This window comes from Ochlerotatus camptorhynchus, unplaced genomic scaffold (assembly GCF_037179485.1).
Source record: "Ochlerotatus camptorhynchus isolate MF236.1 unplaced genomic scaffold, CSIRO-AGI_Acam_v1.1 ptg000085l, whole genome shotgun sequence".
NCBI lineage: Eukaryota > Metazoa > Arthropoda > Insecta > Diptera > Culicidae > Ochlerotatus > Ochlerotatus camptorhynchus.
The window spans coordinates 5,034,569-5,059,176 of record NW_027040575.1 but is presented as its reverse complement, the minus strand read 5'-3'; the positions used below and the strand labels follow the sequence as shown (position 1 = coordinate 5,059,176).

The 24,608-nt window shown below is 40.8% G+C and overlaps 1 protein-coding gene across 1 annotated transcript; it reads left to right on the top strand.

The window, feature by feature from the left end:
* Nucleotides 1-648: 648 nt before the first annotated feature.
* Nucleotides 649-24,348, top strand: Sec31 (secretory 31). Its single transcript, XM_065218271.1, has 10 exons — nucleotides 649-751; nucleotides 1,181-2,064; nucleotides 2,130-2,432; nucleotides 2,496-2,739; nucleotides 2,803-2,933; nucleotides 3,606-3,861; nucleotides 3,919-5,315; nucleotides 17,570-18,052; nucleotides 23,641-23,712; nucleotides 23,769-24,348. The coding sequence occupies exons 2-10, from the start codon at nucleotides 1,189-1,191 to the stop codon at nucleotides 23,955-23,957; spliced, it is 3,951 nt and encodes a 1,316-aa protein (XP_065074343.1). The 5' UTR covers nucleotides 649-751; nucleotides 1,181-1,188; the 3' UTR covers nucleotides 23,958-24,348.
* The last annotated feature ends 260 nt before the right edge of the window (nucleotides 24,349-24,608 follow it).

Sequence of the window (24,608 nt, the reverse complement as noted above, 5' to 3'; positions counted from 1 at the left end):
TCTGTTTGTCTGTGGTATAAGCATAGAGGTAACTCTAAGACCAGAAGGTCCCGAAGAAACGTGCCCAACTTTTTGGTTCAGCTCTGGTACTCTCTTCGGTCCCAAGCTAATCGATTCACCCCTCGAAACATAGACAAAATCACTAACCCCTCATTTTATCTGTCAAACTTTCATAGCGAATCAAAACAAACATAGTGTAGTACTAGAATTTCGACTAGAATGGAGTACGTTAATCGTTTGCTTGGGACCAATAGGCTAGTCAAGTAGTGAGACAATTTAAAATCGTTAGTTTCGTATTGATTGTTGGTATAAGGCTGATGTTTTGGCAAAAATGTATAAGTGAAACACATGAATAAAATAATTGATTTTCGTTTCGGGTAGAGTGCCCCCCCTTGATACGGTATGAAATGCATGATATTAGGCCTTTTTGCTTTGTTTGGCATGCGGTGTTTTTTGAATGAGTTTATCAACACGCTTTATGTAGAAACAACATCGAAATTGAACGCCTCGAGAACTGAACGGAATGTTTACCATTTTTTAACGAAATGCGGCCCGATTTGACAACCGGTTGACGGTAAAGCAGAGCGGCAATCGGCAATCTGCTTTATCAGCCACGTTGGAACGTATGACAGAAATAAAAAGAAAAAATCGGTCGATTCGATTTGCTTACTCGAACTTTGTGTAATTGTGCCGTAAAAAAAGTGAATTTTCGTGTGATTTTTACAAAATTGGATCGCATCTGCTACTGAAGGTAGGAAATAAGCCTGCAAATGGCGAGCATTGAGTGTTATTCATTGGAAAAAATGGAGGAATCAATGCATTTTGTCGAGCAAAAATATTTTCATTGATTCTGTTTTCGCATTCAGCCAAGTCATCAAATTCAATCTGTGTTGTAAATCAGTGGGTTACATCTATTTTTAGTGCCAAAAACTCTAAAAAGAATAATACCTAATCAATGTTTCCACATCTTGCATCCTAAAAGTATCTATACTCAATACAATTCAGGAAACCGTTTTTAAAAGCAATGTAGTTTGGTTTAGCTTGTAGTATACCGAGGTTTATTGACCTAGAAAACATGCAAGAAGAAAAATAATATGAAAAAGAAAACCACCGGCTCTTATCGGTGGTATCAAGTGATATGAAAGAAGTTAACAGGAACAACTTTTATGTTTGATTACAGCATCCAAAATGAAGATTAAGGAGCTCCAGAAAACGGTAAACGTGGCATGGTCCCCGGTTCAGCAAACCCCCATTATGCTGGCTGCTGGAACAGCAGCTCAGCAGTTGGATTCCTCTTTCAGCACCTCGGCCGCTTTGGAGTTGTACTCGATCAACCTATCGGATCCGAGTTATGATTTGGAATTAGTTGGGAGTCAGACTAGCTCTCATCGATTCCACAAGGTGCTATGGAGTCCGTTCGATTATGGTGAAAATCACCCCAACGGTCTAATTGTTGGAGGATGCGAAAGTGGAATTATTCAAGTGTATAGTGCAGCAAAACTGCTGGAAGGTGAAAATGGCCTGATTGCTCAGCAGGATAAACATAACGGTGCTGTTCGAAGCATGGACTACAATCCATTCCAACACAATTTGCTAGCGTCGGGTGCATCAGAATCGGAAATATTCATTTGGGATCTAAACAACACTACTATGCCAATGAGTCCCGGTCAAAAAATTCAACCATACGAGGACATTCAAGGTCTAGCGTGGAACCGTCAGGTTCAGCATATTCTTGCTTCCGTGTTTCCCTCTCGATGTGTGATTTGGGATTTGAGGAAGAACGAACCCATTATTAAGCTGAGTGATACACAGACACGGGTTCGCTGGCGAGCTGTCCAGTGGCATCCGGAGGTCGCCACCCAACTCTGGATGGCCAGTGAAGAGGACCAGGCTCCGTCGATACAATTGTGGGATTTGCGTTATGCCACTGCACCAGCTAAAAGTTTCCATATTCATCAGCGTGGAGTGCTTGGGCTTACCTGGTGTTCAAAAGATTTCGATCTAGTTGCTTCCTGTGGCAAAGATAATAAGATTTACTGCTGGAATCAAAATTCAGAGGATCCGGTAAGTCGGATGGATGCAGTAAACGTTAGTTTGTGTATAATTTTGTTACGTTTCATGTTTCTTAGAACGGCGAAATTCTTTCCGAGCTGGCAACAACGAACCAGTGGAACTTTGACGTTGCATGGTGTCCTCGAAATCCGGCGTTGATCGCAGGATCTAGCTTCGATGGCAATGTAACAGTCTATTCGATATTTGGCGGTGTTCATCAGCAAGTGCAGACCGTGAATAAAATAGCCGACTCGTTTCCAGGAATGGAGAGCATTGGGCACGAACCGGTTCATCAGTTGACCGCCCAAGTCCAGCCTACGTGTAATGATCTCAAGCGGGCACCTAAATGGCTGAAGCGACCCGCTGGTGCTTGCTTCGGTGTATGTTCAACAGCTTGATTGTTTAAATGGTACATCTTTCATGTAACTGCTTACCTATTTCAGTTCGGTGGTAAGCTGATCACTTTCAATGGAACCAATCGATGGATTACGGTAAATCAAGTGATAACCGATCCTGAGCTAGTGGACCGCTCAAACAGGCTAGAGCAGGTCCTAGCTGAGGGTAGTTTTGCCGATTATTGCCGCCAGAAGGCAGATCAGACAAACGATCAACATTCGCGCTTCCTGTGGTACTTTTTGAAGGCAAATTTTGAGGAGAATCCACATGCTGAGATGCTCAATCTACTGGGTGAGTAGACGAATTTGCGATGATTAGAGGGTGACTCTAAGAAACGCTTCATTCTTATTTTAGGCTACCATGCTGAGGATATTGTCAACAAGTTTAAGAAATATACAGACAGTAGCAAGGAAACTATGACTCCACCGGCAGAACCAGTCAACCCGGTCGATAGTTTGACTGATCAAATGGCGGGACTGAGTAGGGTGAGTTTCATTTAAAGGTCTTCCTTGAATTGAACCTCTTGTTTGTAACGGTTTGTTTTACTTGAATGCTTTTGGTTCCCAATTGGCTGCAAATTTCAATCCTTTCTTTTTGATTTTGTGCGTGGTCTTGGTGGAATAAGATCGATATTCTGTCGATGTTATTTGTTGACCATCGAGAATAGGGCATAATTATCTTCTGCTTTATCAGTTCCGTCGTTTCAGTTCTCAAATTCTTTGTACATAATTTCATACGAAACCATAACTTTACTTTGCTTGAACTGAAATTGCAACCTGTGGCGTTTTCCATATTTTGTGATAGAATAATTCCACCGAGACGGATCCAAGCACCGACGATAGCACTGATCTCTCGGTAAGACGAGTCACACTTTCAATTAGAGGAAAATATTTTATCCATGGAGTAGAACAACAATATTGAACTCATTCTACTACTATTACTACCACTACTATTACCAGTAGATGCATCAGCAAAAAATGCTTTGAATATGCTTTCATTGTTCGTTTGATATTGCAATCAGCAAATGCGTTGTTCCTATTGAACAGTCAATGATCGTGACGCAAATTACTCAGTAGATTTGAATGTTCGAATAAGTAGAATTTACTCTTGCTCGACGTGGCAATACTAACCGAAATCCATCCCCCGCGCACATACAGACAATGGATAACAATGCTGTCTTCGATGCCATCGCTGCCGGTAACAAAATGTTGAACGACCCGAATTCCTCGACCGAGGTGGAGCCGAAAAGTGATGAAACCGAGAAGAAAACCTACTGTCCCTACCGAATTCGCACCGGTCAAGATAGTGAGGGTTTGATCTGTGAGGCTCTGCTGACCGGAAACTTGGAGGCAGCCGTTGAACTTTGCATGAACGCCGGCAAGACCACCGAAGCGCTAATTCTGGCTATGAATGGTACACAAGTTGGTATAATACCGTTGTCTGTTTCTAATATATGCTTTCTGTTTTCAGGCGGGTCTGAACTGTTGGCACGAGTGCAGTTACGTTACTTGAAGAATAGCGAAAGTTATCTAGCGAACATCATCTCGGCCCTCGTGACGGAAGATTGGAGTGGTGTCGTTACGCAATGCACGATCGACTCCTGGAAGGAAGCATTAGTGGCGGCCCTGACGCATTGCAAGAATCAGTTGCCTTTGCTTTGTGAGAGGCTCGGAGAACGACTGCAGATTGAAGCTGGAACGGACACTGAATTGGCTCGGAATGCAATTTTCTGCTACATTTGCGCGGGAAGCACTGAAAGGCTGGTGGAAGCTTGGAATCTCCAAAAGCCGAACAATGCATTGACTGATTTCGTAAACGGAGAACCTGACAAGAACAACAACAGTAACCGGGACCTACAGGAACTGGTAGAAGTAGCAATGCTGCTTCAAAAGGCTCTGGAAAAGCAAGGAAGAGCAACAAACGTCACCGGAAAGTTAGCCGATCTTTTGTCGCAGTATGCTAGTTTGTTAGCAGCACAGGGCTCGTTGAATTCGGCTTTGACTTACGTTGGCAATTCCACGGATCCTGGAATGGAAGATTTGAGAGACCGTCTATATTACGCCCTAGGGCACAAGAGCAATGTGCCAGTTCAGCAAAATAATTATTACGCTACGGGACAACGTGGTTCTGTAAGCAATCAACAGCCACCAACTTTTAACCCAATGTTCCCAACTGTTGGTCAAGCTGCCAAAATGAAGGGTTGGCAATCAACTAATGCAGCTCCAGTTGCTGCCCCAGCTCCGGTTCCTACCATCCCTCAACCAATGAATCAGACATCTTGGAATACAAGCCCGTTCCAAAGCGGACATCCTCCACAACAGTCTCCTGTGGTTTCTCAATTCGCTCCGGTTGCCCCACTGACTGCAGCACCCCCCGTAACAAGCAAACCTCCAATGGGACCTCCACCGACAACAGACCCATTGCTACCACCTCGTCCATCATCTGTAAACTCCCAATCGGGATCTACTCCACTAACTCGAGCCAAATATGTTCTTGATCCTTCGGTAACGTCCGGTCCATCATACGGCCAAACATCTGCCAATCTGTACAACCCAAATGCTTTCCAATCATCTCCCTCATCACAGTTTAATCAATTCAACACTCAATCAATCAACCAACAGCCCCAAGCATCGCTATATAATCCCCCGCAGCAAGCTCAGCACACCAACAACTTCAAGCCCTTCACTCCGGCTCCTCTGGTACAACCGGGCGCATCTCCGTACATCCCTGGAGTTTCGCCATTGGACGTTTCGGCACCGCCCACAGCGTCGATGGCTCCACCACCAATGGGCAACTATCAGAAAAATCCAACTCCCCCTCCTGGTTGGAACGATCCACCTGCCCTGAAGAGCAATACCCGATCACAGGTAAGCAGACATTTAATACCACATCCCCCGGATATCACTCAACTTCTCTATTACTTTGATTTTCTCTCTATCTTCTCTTTCACCTAATGTGTATTAAATATTCTTTTGTTCGTTTCGTTGTTGATCACCACTGCCTTGTGACTTCACCCGTATTAATAGTTATGTGATCAATATGAAATGTCGGCGGTCCACGCCGGTACCCGTAGATGGCGTAAAATCATTGATTCACACGATCACTCGAATCGATCTTCGCCGCAGGTTAGAGCAAAACGTCTTTGCATATAGCAGTTGTTTTTTTCTCTCTCTTACTCTATACTGCCGCTATTCGCATAACAGTTCCATGTCCTGTAGATTTCCTATCCATATGGGACTGTCATGCGAATAGCGGCAGTATATTCCCCTAATATTTTTCATGTTTTACTTCCTTTTTATGCTCCTGTTTGTTCATAGTGTTTTTTGTTAGTTATTTTTAATTGCTTTTATCGACATGATCTTATAAATAAAATCCAAGGCCTATACAATTTGCAGAAGGACACAACATTGGAATAGATGCCTACGCCATACAACTTATGATTAAAATTGATGAGTTTAACTAACAGTATTTTTTTTATTCGTTCATTGTTGTAGAAATCATCCTGCTATAAATTTGAGGTTCAGATTATGAAATATAATTAATGCCTTCAAGTGTTCAATTGTTTCGGAAGATCAACTTGTTAGCTTTTATTTTTAACATACTAGTGGTAAGAGGGGCATAATGAGTATCCTGCACTTGAGCCTTGAATTTATAATTGTTCAAAACAAATTAATTGGAAGTAGGTTCACTATAGTGCTTTATGCCAAGTGCCAATTAGTGAAAACTTTTTTAGGCGGCGTCAATAAATTACGTAACGCCTATTGGAAGGGGGTCACCTAAAGCGTTACGAATTGTTACATAGGGGAAGGGGGGAGTAAAGATTTGCAATATAGGCAAAAAACTATGATTTTTTGGACCACCCTAACTCAGAAAGGTGCACCCTTATGCCGAAAAAAAAATACGGGTCTAAAGTTTTCAGAAAAGGAACAAGTACACAAAATTTGAACAAAATCGGAGCATTTTTGAAAATCAATAGTACCTTTTCACGTGAAATTGCTGATAAACGAATATTATTCAACTGGATTGATCTCACCAAATCAATCCATAATCGTTGTCCGGGACCCGGGTGTGATTTCCAGAAGCTTTCACGCATACTTTCCTCTAGTCAATTCTATAGCTGCACTATTATTAGACATGATTAACATTTTCATTTTTGCTTGCTTTTGATCACCAATTCCGATCATCAGCCGGAGATCAGTCAAAGGCTAAGTTAAAACACTGCATGCTCGAACGTGTTTTTTTGTTGTTTTTTTTTTATTCGTTTTCGAACATAAAATCGGTGAACCAAAGCCTGGCTCACGCTCATCGCACCAATCGAACAAAAAATCACGCACAATCATGGTCATATAGGGTAACAAAGTCTTGTATTCCTCACGCCAAGCAATATCAGAACAAAACATTTGCCATCATTTCAGGCATAACATTTGTTAACGGCACAAAAGCATTTGTAAACAAACTTTCTAAGGCCCTTTACACGTGAACCAAAGTACACCCACGCAAACCAACAACAACATCGGATAGGGGCAACTATCACCTTTTCGAAAGTGGTATTGGTTTGCGTGGGCGTACTTTGGTTCGCGTGTAAAGGGCCTTAGAAAGTTTGTTTACAAATGCTTTTGTGCCGTTATCAAATGTTATGCCTGATTTATTCAAATAAATTAAAAAACTCGCAGGCGATAGTGCGGACTCACTCAATGTGCTTGTCAACTTGGAGCCATTGTGAACTATCAGCCAAACATTCAGAAGCCACAAATGTAGTACTGTTCTTATATATCATCAAGTATTATCATCTCATAGAAATTAATATCACTTTCTCGAAACACAATTTAAGACTAGTAGGTCCCGAAAAAACGTGCTCAACTTTTTGGCTCAGCTCTGGTACTCTCTTCGGTCCCAAGCTAATCGATGGACCCCTCGAAACATAGGAGAATCCACGAACCCCTCATTTTATCTGTCAAACTTTCATAGCGAATCAAAACAAACATCGTGTAGTACTAGATTTTCGACTAGAATGGGGTACGTTAATCGATTTGCTTGGGACCAATAGGCTAGTCAAGTTGTGAGCCAATTTAAAATCGTTAGTTTCCAACCTTGCTACACGCAAGGAGTAGCGCTTCAACCCAGTGTAGATGAATTGCGTTCGTTTTGAATATCTTCGCTGTGAAGTACGAGCGAAACGAACAAATGAGTTCATTAAACATCAACGAATACGCGTTTGTTGATATTCACCACTGCTTGATTATCCGACCCGAAATTGTCAAAATCAGAAGCGTGTGTGTGTGTCCTATCCCTCACCCAGCCGGGGGCGTTGGACAAGTAGAACTGCGAATAATTTGATCAAATCTCATGCTCCGTAATGGTGGTATTTTGTGAAGACTAGTACTTCAAAAAGGGTAACTTTTGAGGCAAGACAGGGTGTCCTCAACAAGTTAAGGGAACAGGATGCACTAGATGTCCACAACAGGTACAGCAAAACATCACATAGACACCCTTATTCACACTAAGTACTCAGGGGGTAGAAGGTCAAGAAAAACCACCGCCGCCAACTAAAGCTTGAATCGATTACCTGGGACTATCACGATATACCCGCGGCAATGGTCAGCAGACGATGCCCTGTGCGTATTTAGTATGTAATATGTTTTATTTGGATACACAAAATGTTTGAAGCCATGAGTCATCTAAACCATAATTTGCATCACCACAAATACACTTGTCAACAATCTTCAACTGGAACGTACTCACCAAATCACTTCACGCGGGAGCGCATTCCCGATGCTTCCACGCATATTTTTCTCTAGTCATCCCTAAACAATTCTTCATCCAGCGACTCCAACCACACAACAACCAAATATCACTTTTCTTCGCTTTTCTTTTTCAAGTCACTCCGTGCACAAAAGCAATGCACATCGCAAAACCCTAACAATAGATCAACGCCATTCTCATCACCGCGTAAATAAACTGAAATTAAAATTTTCACTCGCGATGCCACAAATTTCTGGTCTGGGTGAAAAAATCAAACCACGCAGATAGCGCCAAATCTTCTTATGCTTGCAATTTTGCAAACATGATGAATCATGTTTTCTTTCTCGATTCTAAAACTTCTCGGAAAGCGAGAAAACCACCACTCACACACGTATAACCGTCCGGGAGGCAGAGTGCCAGCGCTAATCTGGCAAATGCAGCCGAAAACTATGAAAGCGAATGCACGCACAAAACAGAGAACAAACTTAAAACACGACCGTATCCAAAGGCGTACGTAACTCGACTCCGAAATTGTCAAAATCAGAAGCGATCCTCAAAAGCAAAATAATCAAACTCATTTTGCGCAAAATGATTATTTTGAATATTGTCGAATTCACAGCCTTATAGCATAGAGGTAACTCTAAGACCACTGGGTCCCGAAGAAAATCATTATTATTTTTGGCTCACTCAGTACCAGAACAACGGTCCCAAGCAGTCCCAAGCTATTTCACTCACCCCTGCATGTTCTGCATGAATCCACTCCCCTGATGTTATCTGTCAAACTTTCATAGCGAATCAAAACAAACATAGTGTAGTAATAGAATTTCAACTAGAATAGGGTACGTTAATCGTTAAGTTTTTGTGCCGTTATCAAATGTTACACCTGAAATTTACCGAACACCAAAACAAAATCTTAGTGTGTGCCTAAAGCTGGGTTTAGACAGGGCAAGTCAATTGATCAAGTCAGTTGAATTCAACTGACTTGAACGCGAATTTAACGTGTAAACCATGTCATTCAACTGACTGGATCAACTCACTTGAATTGAAAAAAGTTGAACTTTTCAAGCCAATTGAATTCAACTGAGTTGATCATTTGACTTGCTTAGTCTAAACCCAACTTAAGTGTAAAGCAGCAGATAAGAGAAGAAAGACACAGTGTACATGCTATTTCAAAATTACCCAAATTTGGGTAGAATCCACCCACATCCGTCAAAACTGAATCTACCCAAAAATGGGTAAACTATGTTTGGAGTGACAAGTTGACAAATGAACAAAGTCGACCGGATTCATGTCGATGTTGTCCATTTGTCAACTTGTCACTCCCAACATAGTTTACTCATTTTTGGGTAGATTCAGTTTTGATCGGTCTGGGTGGATTCTACCCAAATATGGGTAGTTTTGAGATAGCGTGTAGCCTTTACACCGACACAAAAAGCGAAAGATCGATCTAAGATCGCCCAATCCTAGTGGAAATGTAAACAACAATCGAATTATAAATTTAATTTAAAGTATTTGCAAGTCATCCTATTCTTAAATTGTTGTCCTGTATGCGCTGTATGTTTCACTGTCATTTTTCGAATAAATATCCTTTATCTGGATGACATTCATGCATGCTCGTCAGCTGTTGACGAATTCAACCATAGAAATTCGAAAGCATATTGTTAAAGGGCTCGAGCAATGCAATAATCATTCGAATTATTGTGGATGTTTTCGGTCAGTGTATGCATGCTATCGTGGTAAGCAAAGACGAACAATAAAACTAAGGCTGTGAACCATTTGCCGAGTTAAATTTAACTCGTGGTTAAAAGTGACATTTCGAAAGTTATTTCTTATGTTCGAAAATCCCCGTGCTGTCGATCGACCGGTTTTCGAGCCACGGTCGTCAAAATTTAACTTCTTGTCTGTCAGAAGTAACCACGCTCGGATAGCAGGGTTAATCGATAACTTTTCATCTGTCAAATTTTAACCAAAAGTTAAAATAATCCACCAAATGGTTCAGAGCCTAAGAAGACATATAGCTGCTTGTTGTCATTCTCGAGTTGTTCGAAAAGCTCGTGGCGATAGTGTTCGCGCTCTCTCTTTCGCGGTTTTTTTTTGTGTGCGTGCCCCGAAATGGGGAAGCATCGCTCGCGAAGGCTGGTGAAGGACAAGAACCCCGGTGAAGGAAGCTCGGGTGTACCTACATCCAACAGGTTTGCTGTTCACTCCATGGATGGGAATATCCAGCCAGCTGTGACGGAAAAACTCAGCAAGAAGAGGAAGAAAAATCGGGGCCAGTCCGATGGCTCTGCGACGAACGGAGATTTCGGTGACGCTGCCGAAAAAGAAAATGCTGCCGACATGAGCGCGGCAAGAGTGAAGCTACCTCCACTGGTAGTGAAAAATGCCCATCTTAACGAGCTCATCACGGATCTGGCATCGCTGGGCGTCAAAGCAGAATTCAAGCTGGGCAGAGTCGGTACCAAGGTGGTGCTCCGTACGAAAGCGGAGTATGACTTGGTCATCGCCCACCTGAGGACTTCCAAGGTGGAATTCTTCACCCACGACATTCCCTGTGCGAAACCGTTCAAGGTCGTCATCAGGGGCCTACCAAACTTCGACCCGAAGTTTATTAAACATGAAATCAGGGACCGGTACAAGCTGGCCCCAAGTGTCGTCTATTGGATGACAAGGAAGGACGAAAATGTGCCAACCGTGGTGGTGCTCATAAAGGATCCGACAAGCAGTGCCCTAAACACGAAGATTTGAAGTGCATCCGAAAACAGGCGTCCACCAACAAGCAACCAGGAGGAAGGAAGGCTAAGGCCCCTGCTGGAGGAGGATTTTCCGCCTCTTCACGGACAAGCGAATTTGCGGGTGCGATCTGCTTCCCCTAAAGAAACGTTTGGATCTTCTGCTGGACAAAGCTCTCCATCCCCCTGGATACTGGAGACGACCAAAAATGCAAAACAACAACCCCGATCTGTTTTCAGTGGATGAACTGATGGAAAATTTTGTCAACATGACCGGTGCACTACGTAGGTGCCGCAATAAGCCCGAACATATCCAAGTGCTCGATAAGTTCATCATCCAGTATGGTGTTTAAACCGCTAACCATCGCTCCTTGGAACGCTTGCTCTGTAAGAGCTAAACAGATTGAGCTTGCCGACTTCCTCTGCAAGCACAGCATCGAAATCCAATTCAAGAACTACCTGATCGCCATAACTCGTACTAGCTCCCGATTCATCATTGCGGGTGAGCTTAATGCCCGCCATGATGCTTGACGGAACTACCAGCGGAACCGAAATTGATGTCTATTGATCGACCACGCACAACATGGACTGTACAGTAGACTGATGCAAAATTTGAAATTTTCGCTCCACACTGCTCAAACGGTTCCGAATTGGGTCCTGATTAGCCTCCTAAAATTTGAACCCATTTAGTAAGAGACTGATTTGGCACAAACCATTTGAAGTTTATATGGAAACTAACTTTTCAATCCATTTAAGGAACAAAAGTTATTAATGATTCAAGTCACTGATGTCTTATGATTATGCTCATTCAACTGTTCAGCAGGCAGCATTGGTGTTTATGGCGCCTAGAATAGAGGACAAAAATCATTGCTGCTATGTCACACTGCAACGGCGCCGGTGGTGTAGTGGTAAGCGTGATTACCTCTCACCCCAACAGGCCTGGGTTCAATCCCAGTCGGCGCCGCCGGGATGTTCTGAGGCATAACATCTCTGATCACGCCTTCCTTCGGATGGGAAGTAAAGCCGTTGGTCCCCGGTTCATGAGTTGATGGGTCGATAGGTAGGGTCCAGGTGTGGGAGCTGCCTTCCTGGCACGTCGGTAGCATTGGTGCTCAGCACGGAAAACAAGATCGACGGAAAACAAACCAAAGAAAAAAAAAAAAAAAAAAAAAAATGTCACACTGCAAAATACAGTGTTGCCCACAATACAGCTGCTTGATCATGCCATAAGGTTATAAATCTCTTAAACAATTAATAACTATTTAATTTGACGTTTGGCTGAAAAACAAACTTTCGCAAAGTTGTAGTTTAGAAAATTTCCATAAGAATAGCGGTTTGTGCCACGTCAGTTTCTTACCAAAAAAGTTTAAATTTTGTGTAGCTAATAAGGACCCGATTTGGAACCGTTTGAGCACCGTGGAGCGAAAATTTCAAATTTTGCATCAGTCTACTATACGCTGTGCAGTTTCCGGACGGTCCAATTTTTATCTCCGGCGGGAAATTCCTCCACCCTGAACTTTTTCCTGTCGAACATCGGACTATCCAAGCCGGAGGCGCACAACGATCTCAGCTCCGATCACCAACCGGTGCACAGTGGGACGAAATCAAAAAAGAGGGGTATGGCCATTTGCGACGAAACTATTGAGTGTAGCATTTTGATGTCTTCTAAAATGTTTCTTCAATTTAAAAATACTTTATTGCACTAGTGAATTTTTTTGCTAAGGTTATACACTAAGAAAAAAAATAACTTTTTTATACTTGAAGATGCTTATTTCAAATAACAGATTAAAGTGGTAATTTTTATACGATAGATGAGGAGATGAAAGTATAGAATTGATAGTTCTATAGTAAAATTTTGGACGTCTGAGAGGGCTTTAGTCAAATGGTCTATTAATAAAGTGCAAAACAAAATAGTTGACAGATGCAAAAGTCATAATGAAGGATACCATGACAGTTCTGGAGGTATCCAGGCGTAGTTATGACCAATATGATCGTCCTTAATTCAAGTGATGACTAACATTCGGAGTTATATATAAATTCAAGATTTAACTTAACTTCTTATCGAAGGGAATTAACTCGAAACTTGAATAATTTTGTCCTTGTTTGTAACTTGATAATAATTTAATTTATTTTTACAAAAGCATTGTGATATTTTTTAAATTTAAAATGGAATGGTTAAACCTATTCGGTACCAATTTATTATTTACACGTACTTTATACGGATAAGAATTTTTTCAGTATTTTTGATTTATTTAATAAAAAAACACATCAAGCACGGATTTCTTATGTGCTGAGCCATTCAAACTATCCTGTAGCTGAATTCCGGGCATACATTTAATCGAAAAGAAAAACATTTATGCATATTAGGTATATGTAGAAATTTTCATCTCTTCGTTGAAATTTATACCCGGAATTCAGCTGCTTAAGTGCTAATTGTTGACAATATAGCTAAATCACCAAGGCACAGGTTTTCCCTATAGAGAATGTTCAAACAGGTCCATAAAATCTAGATTTACCATTCAAGATTCCATCAGATTCAATATTCAAATTCAGAATATTTGAATTTTTAAACAGTTGTAGATCCTCAGAACTTGATTAACCTGAAGTCTTGGAAAAATATTTTGAGAACTTTACTAATATTTTCGGTGCCTATATGGAGATCTTTTAAATATTCCAAGTTGTCTAAGATGTGTTAAAGAATATCCTGTAACTCATGCAACGTTTCCCGAACGTCTACAAAACTCCCTCAAGTTTTACAAAATGTCTTCAATTTTTACGATGTTCCCTGAATTTATTCCAAATTCCATATTTTTTCCATTTCTCTTATTTCTACGAAGATCTCTAAATATCTTTGCACTTCTGGAAAGACACCTAAGACATCTACAAATATTCTTGAACATCTAGAAAGTTTCTTGAAATTTAACGAAGTTCCCTAAACCTCCAAGAAGTTCATGGAGCTTTTTTTGAAGTAAGATCTCTGACAAATTGCAACGAAGTTCCCTAAACTGAAGCGAGGATCCCTGAACTTTTTAAAAGTTTTTGATGAACTATTTTTAGATCTTCTACAACATTCCCGGAACTTTTTCAAAATTCCTTACACTTGTATGAAGTTTTACGCAGCTTCTCAAAATACTACGAAATTCGCAAAACTTCCTCAAAATTTGCTGCACTTCTACGTTTCTTGATTTATGGTGAAGGTCCACGAACGAAATGTCTTGAATTTGAACGTTATTTCCACAACTATTGCAAGTCCATGAGGTTTAAAAAATTGTAATTATATCAATTATGAGCTTCCCTGTAATAGAATAATGTTCCCTTAACTTCTAATAAGCTCCTCAAACTTAAATAAATTTTCCACTTCTGTGCAGTTTTCAGGTATTGATCTTCTTTCTTTCCACAGCATGTCAGCCACCATAAATCTATGGGTGGACTCAAAATGACAGAGCACAATCCCTTTTAGACCTCCACTCACCTTGCTAAGTAGTATAGCAAGATGCGAAGAAGTTTTTGTTCTACACATATCATTCATCATTAGTCTCTTGCTGGAGAATAACTAGCCAGTCGGCTAAAAATCTGCAGTTTAAAAAAAAAAATTGTTTCTCGAAATGCTCATACTACATACTGCTAGGCTTCATATATGTAGCAAACGACAACCATGGACCGACGACCTGACTTTAAAGACTTCATATATGTAGCAACGAGCCATGGCAACGCACTAACTGTTGGTTTCAGTTAATGATGCAAACCTATGCAAACTATCCAGGAACTCTCGAAATTTCGCGGAGACTGAAAGCACGTTCATCTAAACGCAACCACAACGACAAGAGTAAATAACAGTCCCACTGAATAGTTTTCGTATAAAAATAGGCTTAACTGATTTCATTGAAGGTAATTTATGTAGCTTTCACTAAAACAAATTGATTCTGTTGAAATGTGACTGCACAGACTAATTTTAACTTATACCTATTTCTTCAAATGAGCAGAATTGATTCGAAACATTATTCGCGATTTTCTCATAGTCAACTTTTAGAACATGAGACACCTTTAGACATTCTTGGATGAACCATTTCTAAAAAAGATGTACTTCGAGCACTTATAGGGTAAGGTGGTTCAAGATTGGTCATGGGGCAAGACGGGTTATCTATTATTTGTCTCTGTAGTTTATTAACAGTCCCTTACCTACCACCCAGTCCCTTATGTGGTGTTAACATCTGTACTAAAGGGTGTCCACGATGAAATTGCCACACACAAAATTGATTCGCAAAATTCGAGTTTTCATCCGATTGCCATCAAATTTTCAGGGATTGAGAAATAACTATTAAACTTCATTTTACCATTTTACTCGTATTTTATTTACAGTCCATACGCAAATGCCCGCACCTTGGCCTTAACCCCGGCCATAAGATTCTGCACAACCTGTGAATCAACCGTTTTTTGCATGTAAACCCATACTTTCTTCAGTTCCTCGACTGTCTTCACTACCTTAGGTCGTTTAAGAAGGTGCTGCTTCATAATCGCCCAGTACTTCTCGATGGGGCGGAGCTCCAGAGTGTTGGGAAGGTTGAACATTTTCGGCACGAAATTGACCTTATTGTCCGCATACCACTTCAGCACGTCCTTGGAGTAGTGGCATGAGGCCAAATCCGGCCAGAAGATTGTTGGGACGTTGTGGGCCTTCAGGAGAGGAAGCAGCCGCTTCTGGAGGCACTCTTTTATGTACACCTGTCCGTTCATCGTGTCCTGGGTCACGAAAGGTGCACTCCGCTTCCCGCACGTGCAGATGGCTTGCCAAACCAGGAATTTCTTCGCAAATTTGGACATCTTCTGAGTGCGGACATGCTCCGGAACGCTGAACTTATCCTTGGCCGTGAAAAACAGGTTGCCGGGGATCTGTTTGAAGTCGGCCTTCACATATGTTTCGTCGTCCATGATGCAGCATTCAACTTTCGTCAGCATGTTGAGGTACAACTTCCTGGCACGGGTTTTGGCGGACTTGTTCTGCTTCTCGTCGCGATTAGGGGCCTTTTGTACCTTGAACGTTCGAAGCCCAGCCTTAGTTTTGGCCTTCTGGACAAAACTTCGGCTTAGGTGCAACTTCTTAGCCACATCCCTAACGGAGGCGTTCGGATTTCGGTTGAAGGCCCCAACTACGCGGTTGTGATTTTTGGTGTTGTACGGAATACTTTTTCCTTCACTTCTGGGCTTCCGATTGGTGGTCAACCGTTCCTCGAATCGCTTAATCACTCGCGACACCGTGGAATTCGCGATTCCCAACGTTTTAGCGATGGAACGATGCGAGAGATCCTTGTTCTCGTGATGAATGCGCAAGATTTTATCACGCACGAGCTGTTCTTTCGACTCCATTTCCGCGAGTTTTGATCACAGGACTTTAAAACTTGCAGGATGTAAATAATGCACTATGAACTAAATCCACCCAAATTTTTATTAAATTCTACCCAACGGTTAAAAAGTTAGAGCAATTTCATAGTGTGGCAATTTCATCGTGGACACCCTTTAGTATGCTGGTGCTAGTGTGCTAGAACTGTACTAAAAATAATTTAGCATAATGTAGGGCGTCAGCAACTGAAAATCGTGCTAGTTGCTTGAGCTGGTTGAGCTAGTTAGCAGTGCTGAACCAGTATAATGTAACCACATTATGTACGGTACCGACGGTGATGTGGACAATTAGTTAAGTGCATCAAAAAAAAAAAAAATAGTTTCCACCATATACATATTTGAATGCATGATCGACTAAAGCTTAAATAACAATTTGTTTATTTGATTGCATTCGCAAAAAAAATCCGATCCCATATTCGTTAACGAGAACGGATTAATGGGAACGGATTGTTTTCCGAGCAGTTTAGAAAGTTTGTAAGTTAAGAGTATGTGATCAAAAATACAATGGAGCCATACAATCATAAATAGGGTTAACTATCCCATTTCCGGCCTATTAAGCATAACCCGCACTTAGTCTTTCTTAACCTAGTTGAGTTTAGCACCAAAAGGAATGTTATTATTACTGATGGCTTCCAAATTTATTTACCTTTCCGTACGTACCATAAGATTTGAAAATCGTTGAGATATTGTCAAAAGTCCAACACTGCTTCTTGACGCCAAACTCGGCCTAAGGATTTTGAACTCGGCCTAACGCATTGAAACGCAATTGAAACGCCAATGAATTTACTTCGGCCTATCGGATGAAGATAAAAATTGATTCGGTCGGAGCGCTTTTTTTGTTTTTGGGAATAATGGGTGCAAACCTTCATACCACGCGTTCTCATTGACTTCGTTCGGTAGCCTTTTAACTAAAGTATCTTACCAAACGCATAATTGACTTGTTAACTCTGAAATCATGGATTTTTTTGAAGTTTTCTGCTCGCTAGGCCCAAAATGGGTGATTAGGCCGAAGTAGTTCTCTACCCTACATAGATTAACAGGTCGAAGCAGTGAGCCGGATATTATCAGAAAATATTTCACATGTTCAAAACCAATTCGATGCCATTATTTGCCTTTTCGATCATATTGAGCTAAAGCCATGAACTTCAAACTTATTAACACCTGTTTGCCATATTTTCTGCTCATTCCATCAAAATAGCAAACCATTTGGATACTTGTGATAACCTTCCGTTTGTTTTTTACCATTTCAGGCGAAACCTGAAGCTGCTACAGTGGCCCCCATTACATCGCCGCTACCAGGTGGTTTCCCAACACAACCGCAAAACGGATATCCGGATCCGAATAGTAATTATATGCCGGGTCAGTACTTACCAACCGGAACACCTGGCTTGCCACCCCAGCAGCCGGCCATATTTAATCCTGCTATGGCTGGTAGTCAACCTCAGCAGCAAACCGGAGTTGTCAACTATCAGAACTTCCAACAAAACTTGCCATACCAGCAGCAACAGCAGCAGCAGCAGCAGCAGCAGCCGCTACAGCAGCAACAACAACAACAACAACAGCCAGGAGCCAATTTCAATGCCAACTATCGGCAACAACCCACCCCTCAGCCGGCTGCACCGGTTGTACCCGAGCCACCAAAGCAGAAGCCACCACTACCCGAAGAGTATATCTACTTACAGACAGTATTCGAAGAGTTGAAAAAGAACTGCATTGATGCGGCTGGTAACCCGGTAAGTTACCCAGTTCATTATTATAATAATAGTCAAGTAATGTACCGTGTAATGCCAGTTCACCGCTCACTTTTAGATCAAATCTGCGATTTACAACGTTAGTACAATTGTTTTTCACAGGTAGCCCTTCCACCCATCTTGCCCCGTGATATTTGCTAGACTTTTTGAAATGTTTGCCTTTTCTGGCCGTGTATTACCGTTGTAAGTATAGTCGCTATATTCATAGTCTGGCGGATAGAATTTCGATCTATCAAAAAGCGGAACCAATTCACTATATTTTAGACCAACAATTGAAAAGGTACTAAAACTTTTTTAAACAAAACATTAATTATTCTTTCCTCGCCAATCGAACGCAAATTATCGGCATCATCGGATAGGGCAAACTTTCCTCAACCTAGGTTTGCGTAGGCGCGCCTTGAGTCACGCGAAAAGGGTATCCGAAGTTTTGTTCGCAATAGCTGATGTGCTCTTTTCTGTTGTTGGTCGTGATTTGCTCGATTGGTTCCGCTATTTGACAGCTTAATTGGTTCCCGAGATTCTATCCGCCAGACTATGAATATAGCGACTATAGTTGTAAGTTGTTAATAGCGGCGCCGGTGGTGTACTGGTCTGGGTTCAATCCCGGTCGGCGCCGCCGGGATTTTCTGAGGCATTAAACCTGTGATCACGCCTTCCTTCGAAAGGGAAGTAAAGCCGTTGGTCCCCGGCACATGTGTTGATGGGTCAATAGGTGCAGTAGGGTCCAGGTGTGGGAGCTGCCTTCCTGGCGTCGGTAGCATTGGTACTCAGTAGTGAAAACAAGACCGACGGAAAACAAATCAAGGAAAATAAAAATAATTAAGTTGTTTAATGGGGGAGTTTACACTTGTGCTGGTGTGCTAGTGCTAGTGTACTAGAACTGTACTAAAAAGTAGCCAGCATAATGTAAACAGGGCGTCAGTATCTACCAGCATTCAGGAGCAACTGAAATTCTTGCGAGTTGGTTGAGCTGGTGAGCTAGCATAAGTGTAAACACCCCATAAGCTGTGAAATACTGATTCCATTCTCACCTTGCAAATGAAATATTAGTCTTAATGTCTATTTTAAGTTCAAGATCTTCATTCACCGTTCGCATGTGATGTAAACAAAAGTTTTTTTTTCGACTAAACGTATTATACTGCCCATAAAACATCTTTGTTTTGGAAAATTTGGGAAAAATAGCAGAACGGATTGTCCCATTACATAAGAAGCAATGGTGCGAAGCAAATTTAAAATGCGTTTTTCTCAGCTTGCTGGCTTGTGGACCGCCATGCGAAAAGCGGCAGTATAATTATGGCGCAGAACTATAATGTTTTTTTGGCCATAATTCTCTTAATAGGAGGGGCTTAAAATTTGCATCAATTGGCATAAACATAGGTACGGTCTGGCATGCTCAGTGCTTGGTATCAATATTCGGTGACTGTGTTAGGGAAACCACTTTTCCCATCACGGAAACGCCTCGTTTTCTGATGTCAAAATTACGCATTTTCGTGCACAACACGCACAGAACTTTTGGTTTATTCAATAGATAATGAAAAACCGAAAATTTATTGGAGGAATTACTTGCTAAATTTTTTCCAATCGCGAGATATTCGCGATCAATCATATTCGAGATTTTTTTTTTGCTTTTTCTAGCGTACTGGAGAAAACCTAACGAAGTGTGTCTGGTTATTTGATATGGTCATGTGGTATTCGGTCATTGCGAGAATTTGTATGTACCACTTCAATAACGTTAGGCATTTGACCACAAACGTTTGATTGCTGGGTACATTATCAAAGAGCTTTGGGGTGATGTGGCTGGCAGCAAGGCGAGCGAACATTCAATGAAAATTAACTCTTAAACAGCAATAATATATGATAGTCCTGAAAAGAACCGTTTGGTCGTGATGGTTGAGTAATGTTGAGTTATTAGGTTGTTCAACACAGATGAGGCTGGCGAGTTGTATGTTGTTTGGAACGAGGGTGACGCGCTTGGCATAGATGGCCCACACCAACTCACAAAGAGCTACTGAATCCGATCAATAGTGGTGCAGCTTCTTCCTCCTTCTTCGGTGAATGGACACTCATGTGGGCTGCAGCTCGCTGCTTGCGGGCAGCCTTTCGTTGTGTACTGGAGAACAATGTTCAACGTGACGCGCCGAAAGCACTGCTGCTGCTGATGAGGACCGAATGGACACCACCACACACGGTGATTGAATAAGCACCGTTCAGTGTGACTACATGGAATTCTATTTTGAAATCTTTGTTAGGGAAAGCGCTTTTTGCAGGCAATCGATGATAATTTTGATCACGATATAACAGTTGGACATTAGAGTAATTTTCAATAGCGACCAAGCTGAAAATTAATAAGGTGTTAATTTTAGCAGATTTGTAGAAAAAATTCCAATCGATTGGCTTGTTTACAATTAAAATCCATCCGCTATTGGCAGAGGCAGAGGTTTTGACCCCTCCCCTTGGCTAGTTTTTGCACCTTGCTGTTGGTGGGCGGGCTTAATTTCATGCTTTATAGTGGAGTGTTGGAGACGGTAGGTTTATGGTCGGTGTTGCTGGCTCATGCCGCGATAGAATGGCGACATGGGCAGGCGATGGGGATTACTAAGCTTCCCCTCTCTGATAAACCGCTGCATGAGAGAACCAAAGATCTAGTCTAGCAGTGATAGTATCACACTTGTTACTCCTTTTATTGAGAGCCGTACGTATAGGCACTGACGTTGGGTGTGATACTGGCGGGTTTTGCCGCAAATCACTCTTATTTTATTTATTTTTTACGCAGATAGATTTATTTGGGTTTGCAAGGGAATTATACTACTGAAATATTTCAGAAAGTGCCCAACAGTGCTCCTTCTATTTGCGTGACAAGCTTTCATTGTTGTTTTCATTGAGGTATTACTCAGAAAACAATGTTAAACATCATTTTTGTACATGGTATTGTAACTAATCTTATATGTGCTTCATTTTGATTTGGGATAAGTGTTTGAACTATGGCTCGGGATTTCCACTGTGGTGTGCTTCTATTGTGACATGCCCATATGTATTTTTGTGGTGCCACATAGTGGAAATGTGAGAGCGTAGTTGGAACATTTACCCTATACAATATACAATTTAAAATTAGCTTGGAAACTAACTTCAAAGTGAAGCATTTTAGTCACTTGAAGGTGTCATCTGGGACGAACAAAGATATAAGATAAGATATGTAAAAGCCAGAAGTACTTGAAACACGTTAAATTGTAGTTTAAAAGCATGGGTTATGTAGGTAGATTAGAGATTTCAGTTATTTATTAAATAAACTTCAATTATAGAATTCAGAAAGCTAATTAACATAAATAAATCTTCCTATTTAGTGTATTTGTTAATTACAGACAAAGTCAAAAGCGAAAGTCATATCTTCAACCAGGCGCTTACGAACAAGTTAAATTTTAGGAAAGATGTGTTAAATATGTTGATAGGTTTGAAATAAGAATTAGGATTATTGTGCTTTAGTTTTCGGTAAGGTATGATGTGTCAACAAAGCCCTTTTGAGCAAATTTTCAAACATCAAATTGATTGAGTGATTTATTGAAAGACATTGCGTTGCGAAAATTGCCAAGTCATACATCTAACATAGTAGGAGTAGCAGTGTCGCATAATCTTATCACAATTGCTGCAAATAGTGCTTGAGGGGCCAGCAGGGCTGAATACGGATCAAAACTAACATAACTACTAACACTAAAATGATCCCGGAACTAACACTTATCCATTGCACTTTTAGTTATTTATTAGTTTTATTTTTCTACTAAGTCATCTATGCTTCTTTCTATTGTTTGGATCAAGTACAACTAATACTAATCTACCTTTATGTATGTTTTACTCCCTTTTAACCCATTATCTTTATGAATGGCGAATCATATGACGTGAGACACGTACAAGCTGGAACTCAAAGAATTACTTCGAACAGGATGTCAAACAAATTCAGGACCAATCCAAATGAGACCAGAAACCAACAAAGCATTGGGGAGTTATATATTCTGGGAGAGTTATTTGATAAATAATCAAAAAGTGGTAAGTTAAAATCAGAGCCAAGGATCATGAGAGGTAATTGTCAATAATTCATTAATTAGTAGAAATCTCGATAACTTTTTCAAGGATGCGTACCGGCTTTTGTAGGCGGTGCGTTTGGTCGTCGATTTGGCGTAACTGGTGGCTCGCCCGCGCGTGCTGGCACTATCATCAGATAGGGGAAATTTTCCTCTACCTGCTGGTGGTGTTGATAAGCGTGTGCGAGCTGCCGGTTGCGCCGGATCGACGATCGGATGCATTGTTTGCAGGAGCTGGTGCTTCCCTTTGAAAAAGTAATCGAGAAATAACCATATTATCCCGTAATTAATATTACTATTTTTATATATCAATGAAATTAGTCATGACAGAGTAACAGATGGGGAAGGACAATAGACACAAGTTGACACAATAAACAAGACAAGTGGGGGTTAATACACAAGACAAAATGACAAAATAAGTGACGACAGAAGACAAGACTGGGACGAAAATCAACCTTTTAAAAAAACAAGAATGCGCAATTATATTATCAAAACTATTTTGATCAGCACAAAAACAACAGTGACCAAACGGGCACCATAGCCTAGGAACGTCTGTGTGCTGATTTAAAATAGAGGCTCATAGAAGCAAAATTTACCAATAAAAGGGGTCCAGTGTAGAGTTTTAGCAAGTTGCTGCCACTGGATCACTACAAAAAAAAAAAAAAAAAAAAATTCCATCCGCTATTGGCAGAGGCAGAGGTTTTGACCACTTATACGTAACGCGGTAGATTTTGGTTTTTTTGAAATTGCACCCCCAATATGTTGCCAAAAGACGTAATCCTTCGCAAAAAAAGGATGAAGCTCGGACGGGGCAACAACTACATGATACATGAGTGTCTATTGTCGATTTTTGTATATTTTTTTAAATTTGCTGAAAAGTTTACAAAATTAGTTTACTAGTTTATTCCCGCTGATGCCTGCTAATCATATTTAATCATCTACACTATACTATCATTGATTTTTGTGGGAAAAAAATAATGTTGTTTACAGCTATTATGACTGGTGAATGGAGAACCAAACACGATCAAGGGTCCCATTCACCGCTCACTCCAAAATTAAACATTACAAATAGACATTACAACGAATATTCCATAAGGAAGGCGTGTGTATAGTAACATTCTTATGCCTCAATAGCTTACAAACTATATAGGAATGCGTTAAGTGGCCAGAAAAGGTAACACTTTCAAAAGGTTAATGTTTCCACTATGAGCGTTGAATAAGACCCGTGGTTACATGTTCTAGTATGTGTCGAAATTAATTGCCCATAAAGCATAACATTTACATCTCTGCTTGATTTCCTATTTAAATGGAACTATTATACGTTTAAGGGTAAAGCTAGTACAAAAATATGCTCAGTACAATTATGAAACAATATTTTGCTATCGATATGAACATAATGTTGCTCTAAAGTGAGCGCTGAACGGAAACCACACAGTAGTCCATTGTAATTGTTATATAACAAATGTTTCTTAATCGAATATTTCTTTCCTTTAATAGCAAACTAAGAGGAAACTAGAGGATGTCTCGAAAAGATTAGAGTCTTTATACGATTTGCTCCGTGACCATCGGGTAAGTTTCTCGGCTTTTATGTTAAACTGAATTATAATGTGTTTTTGTTCCATCAGTTATCGCAAAATACCCTCACGTCACTCGGTCAGTTGGTGCAGCTGATTCAAGCTGGTGATTACGCCAACGGCATTGGACTGCACACACAAATGGTATCTGGGCCCGATTTCGCTCAGATTGCTAGCTTCATGCCGGGTATCAAAGTTTTGCTGCAGTCCGCAATGCAACTGCAGGTGTATCTTCGGTAAGCAAAGGGTACGGATCAACAAAAGACAGTGTAGTAGCTGTAAGGCGAACAGAGTTAATTAGATAACGAAAATACAAAATTCACTGTTGACGAATTCTACTTGTGACAGTTGCGAATGAAGCAAAGACGATATGGTTGCATTTAAGTTAGATTACTTCCAGATTTTTGCGTTGTTTCTTGTTTGACCAGACACGATCCGTTATTTGTCCATTTTGTACTGTGTATGATCGCGTGAGTATGTGGACCATAAATTAATGTTAGTAAAAATGTATTTCCTGAAGTTCTTATTATCCTGAATATATGTACGCATTACTCTCAGTTAAACTCTATTTACAGTGCATTATTTTAACGCTAATATACTCGAGAATAAATTTCAAAATATTACAAAATGACGTTAGTTGCGTGTTGTTACATGTGTTTGTCTTTCCCTTTTTACAGGAAATAAAATCTGATAAGGATAATATCATTGCTCATGCCGCTGGCTGAATTTTTATCGCAAATGGTAAGTATTTTTTTTCAATACATTGTCTGTTCTGATATTCCGATATTCTCAACGTTCCCCATTCTATGTCCTGTCGATTTCCTATCTTCATGGGACTGTTATGAGAATAGCGACAGTATACTGCCAAGAAAGGAATATCAGTCACATCTG

What these genes read in the sequence shown, in the direction of transcription:
- Sec31 (XM_065218271.1), top strand. Translation starts at nt 1,189, where the DNA reads ATGAAGATTAAGGAGCTCCAGAAAACGGTAAACGTGGCATGGTCCCCG. An exon ending in TGAGATGCTCAATCTACTGG is followed by an intron (nt 2,740 to 2,802) that starts GTGAGTAGACGA and finishes TTCTTATTTTAG; the next exon opens with GCTACCATGCTGAGGATATT. An exon ending in AGAGCAATACCCGATCACAG is followed by an intron (nt 5,316 to 17,569) that starts GTAAGCAGACAT and finishes TTACCATTTCAG; the next exon opens with GCGAAACCTGAAGCTGCTAC.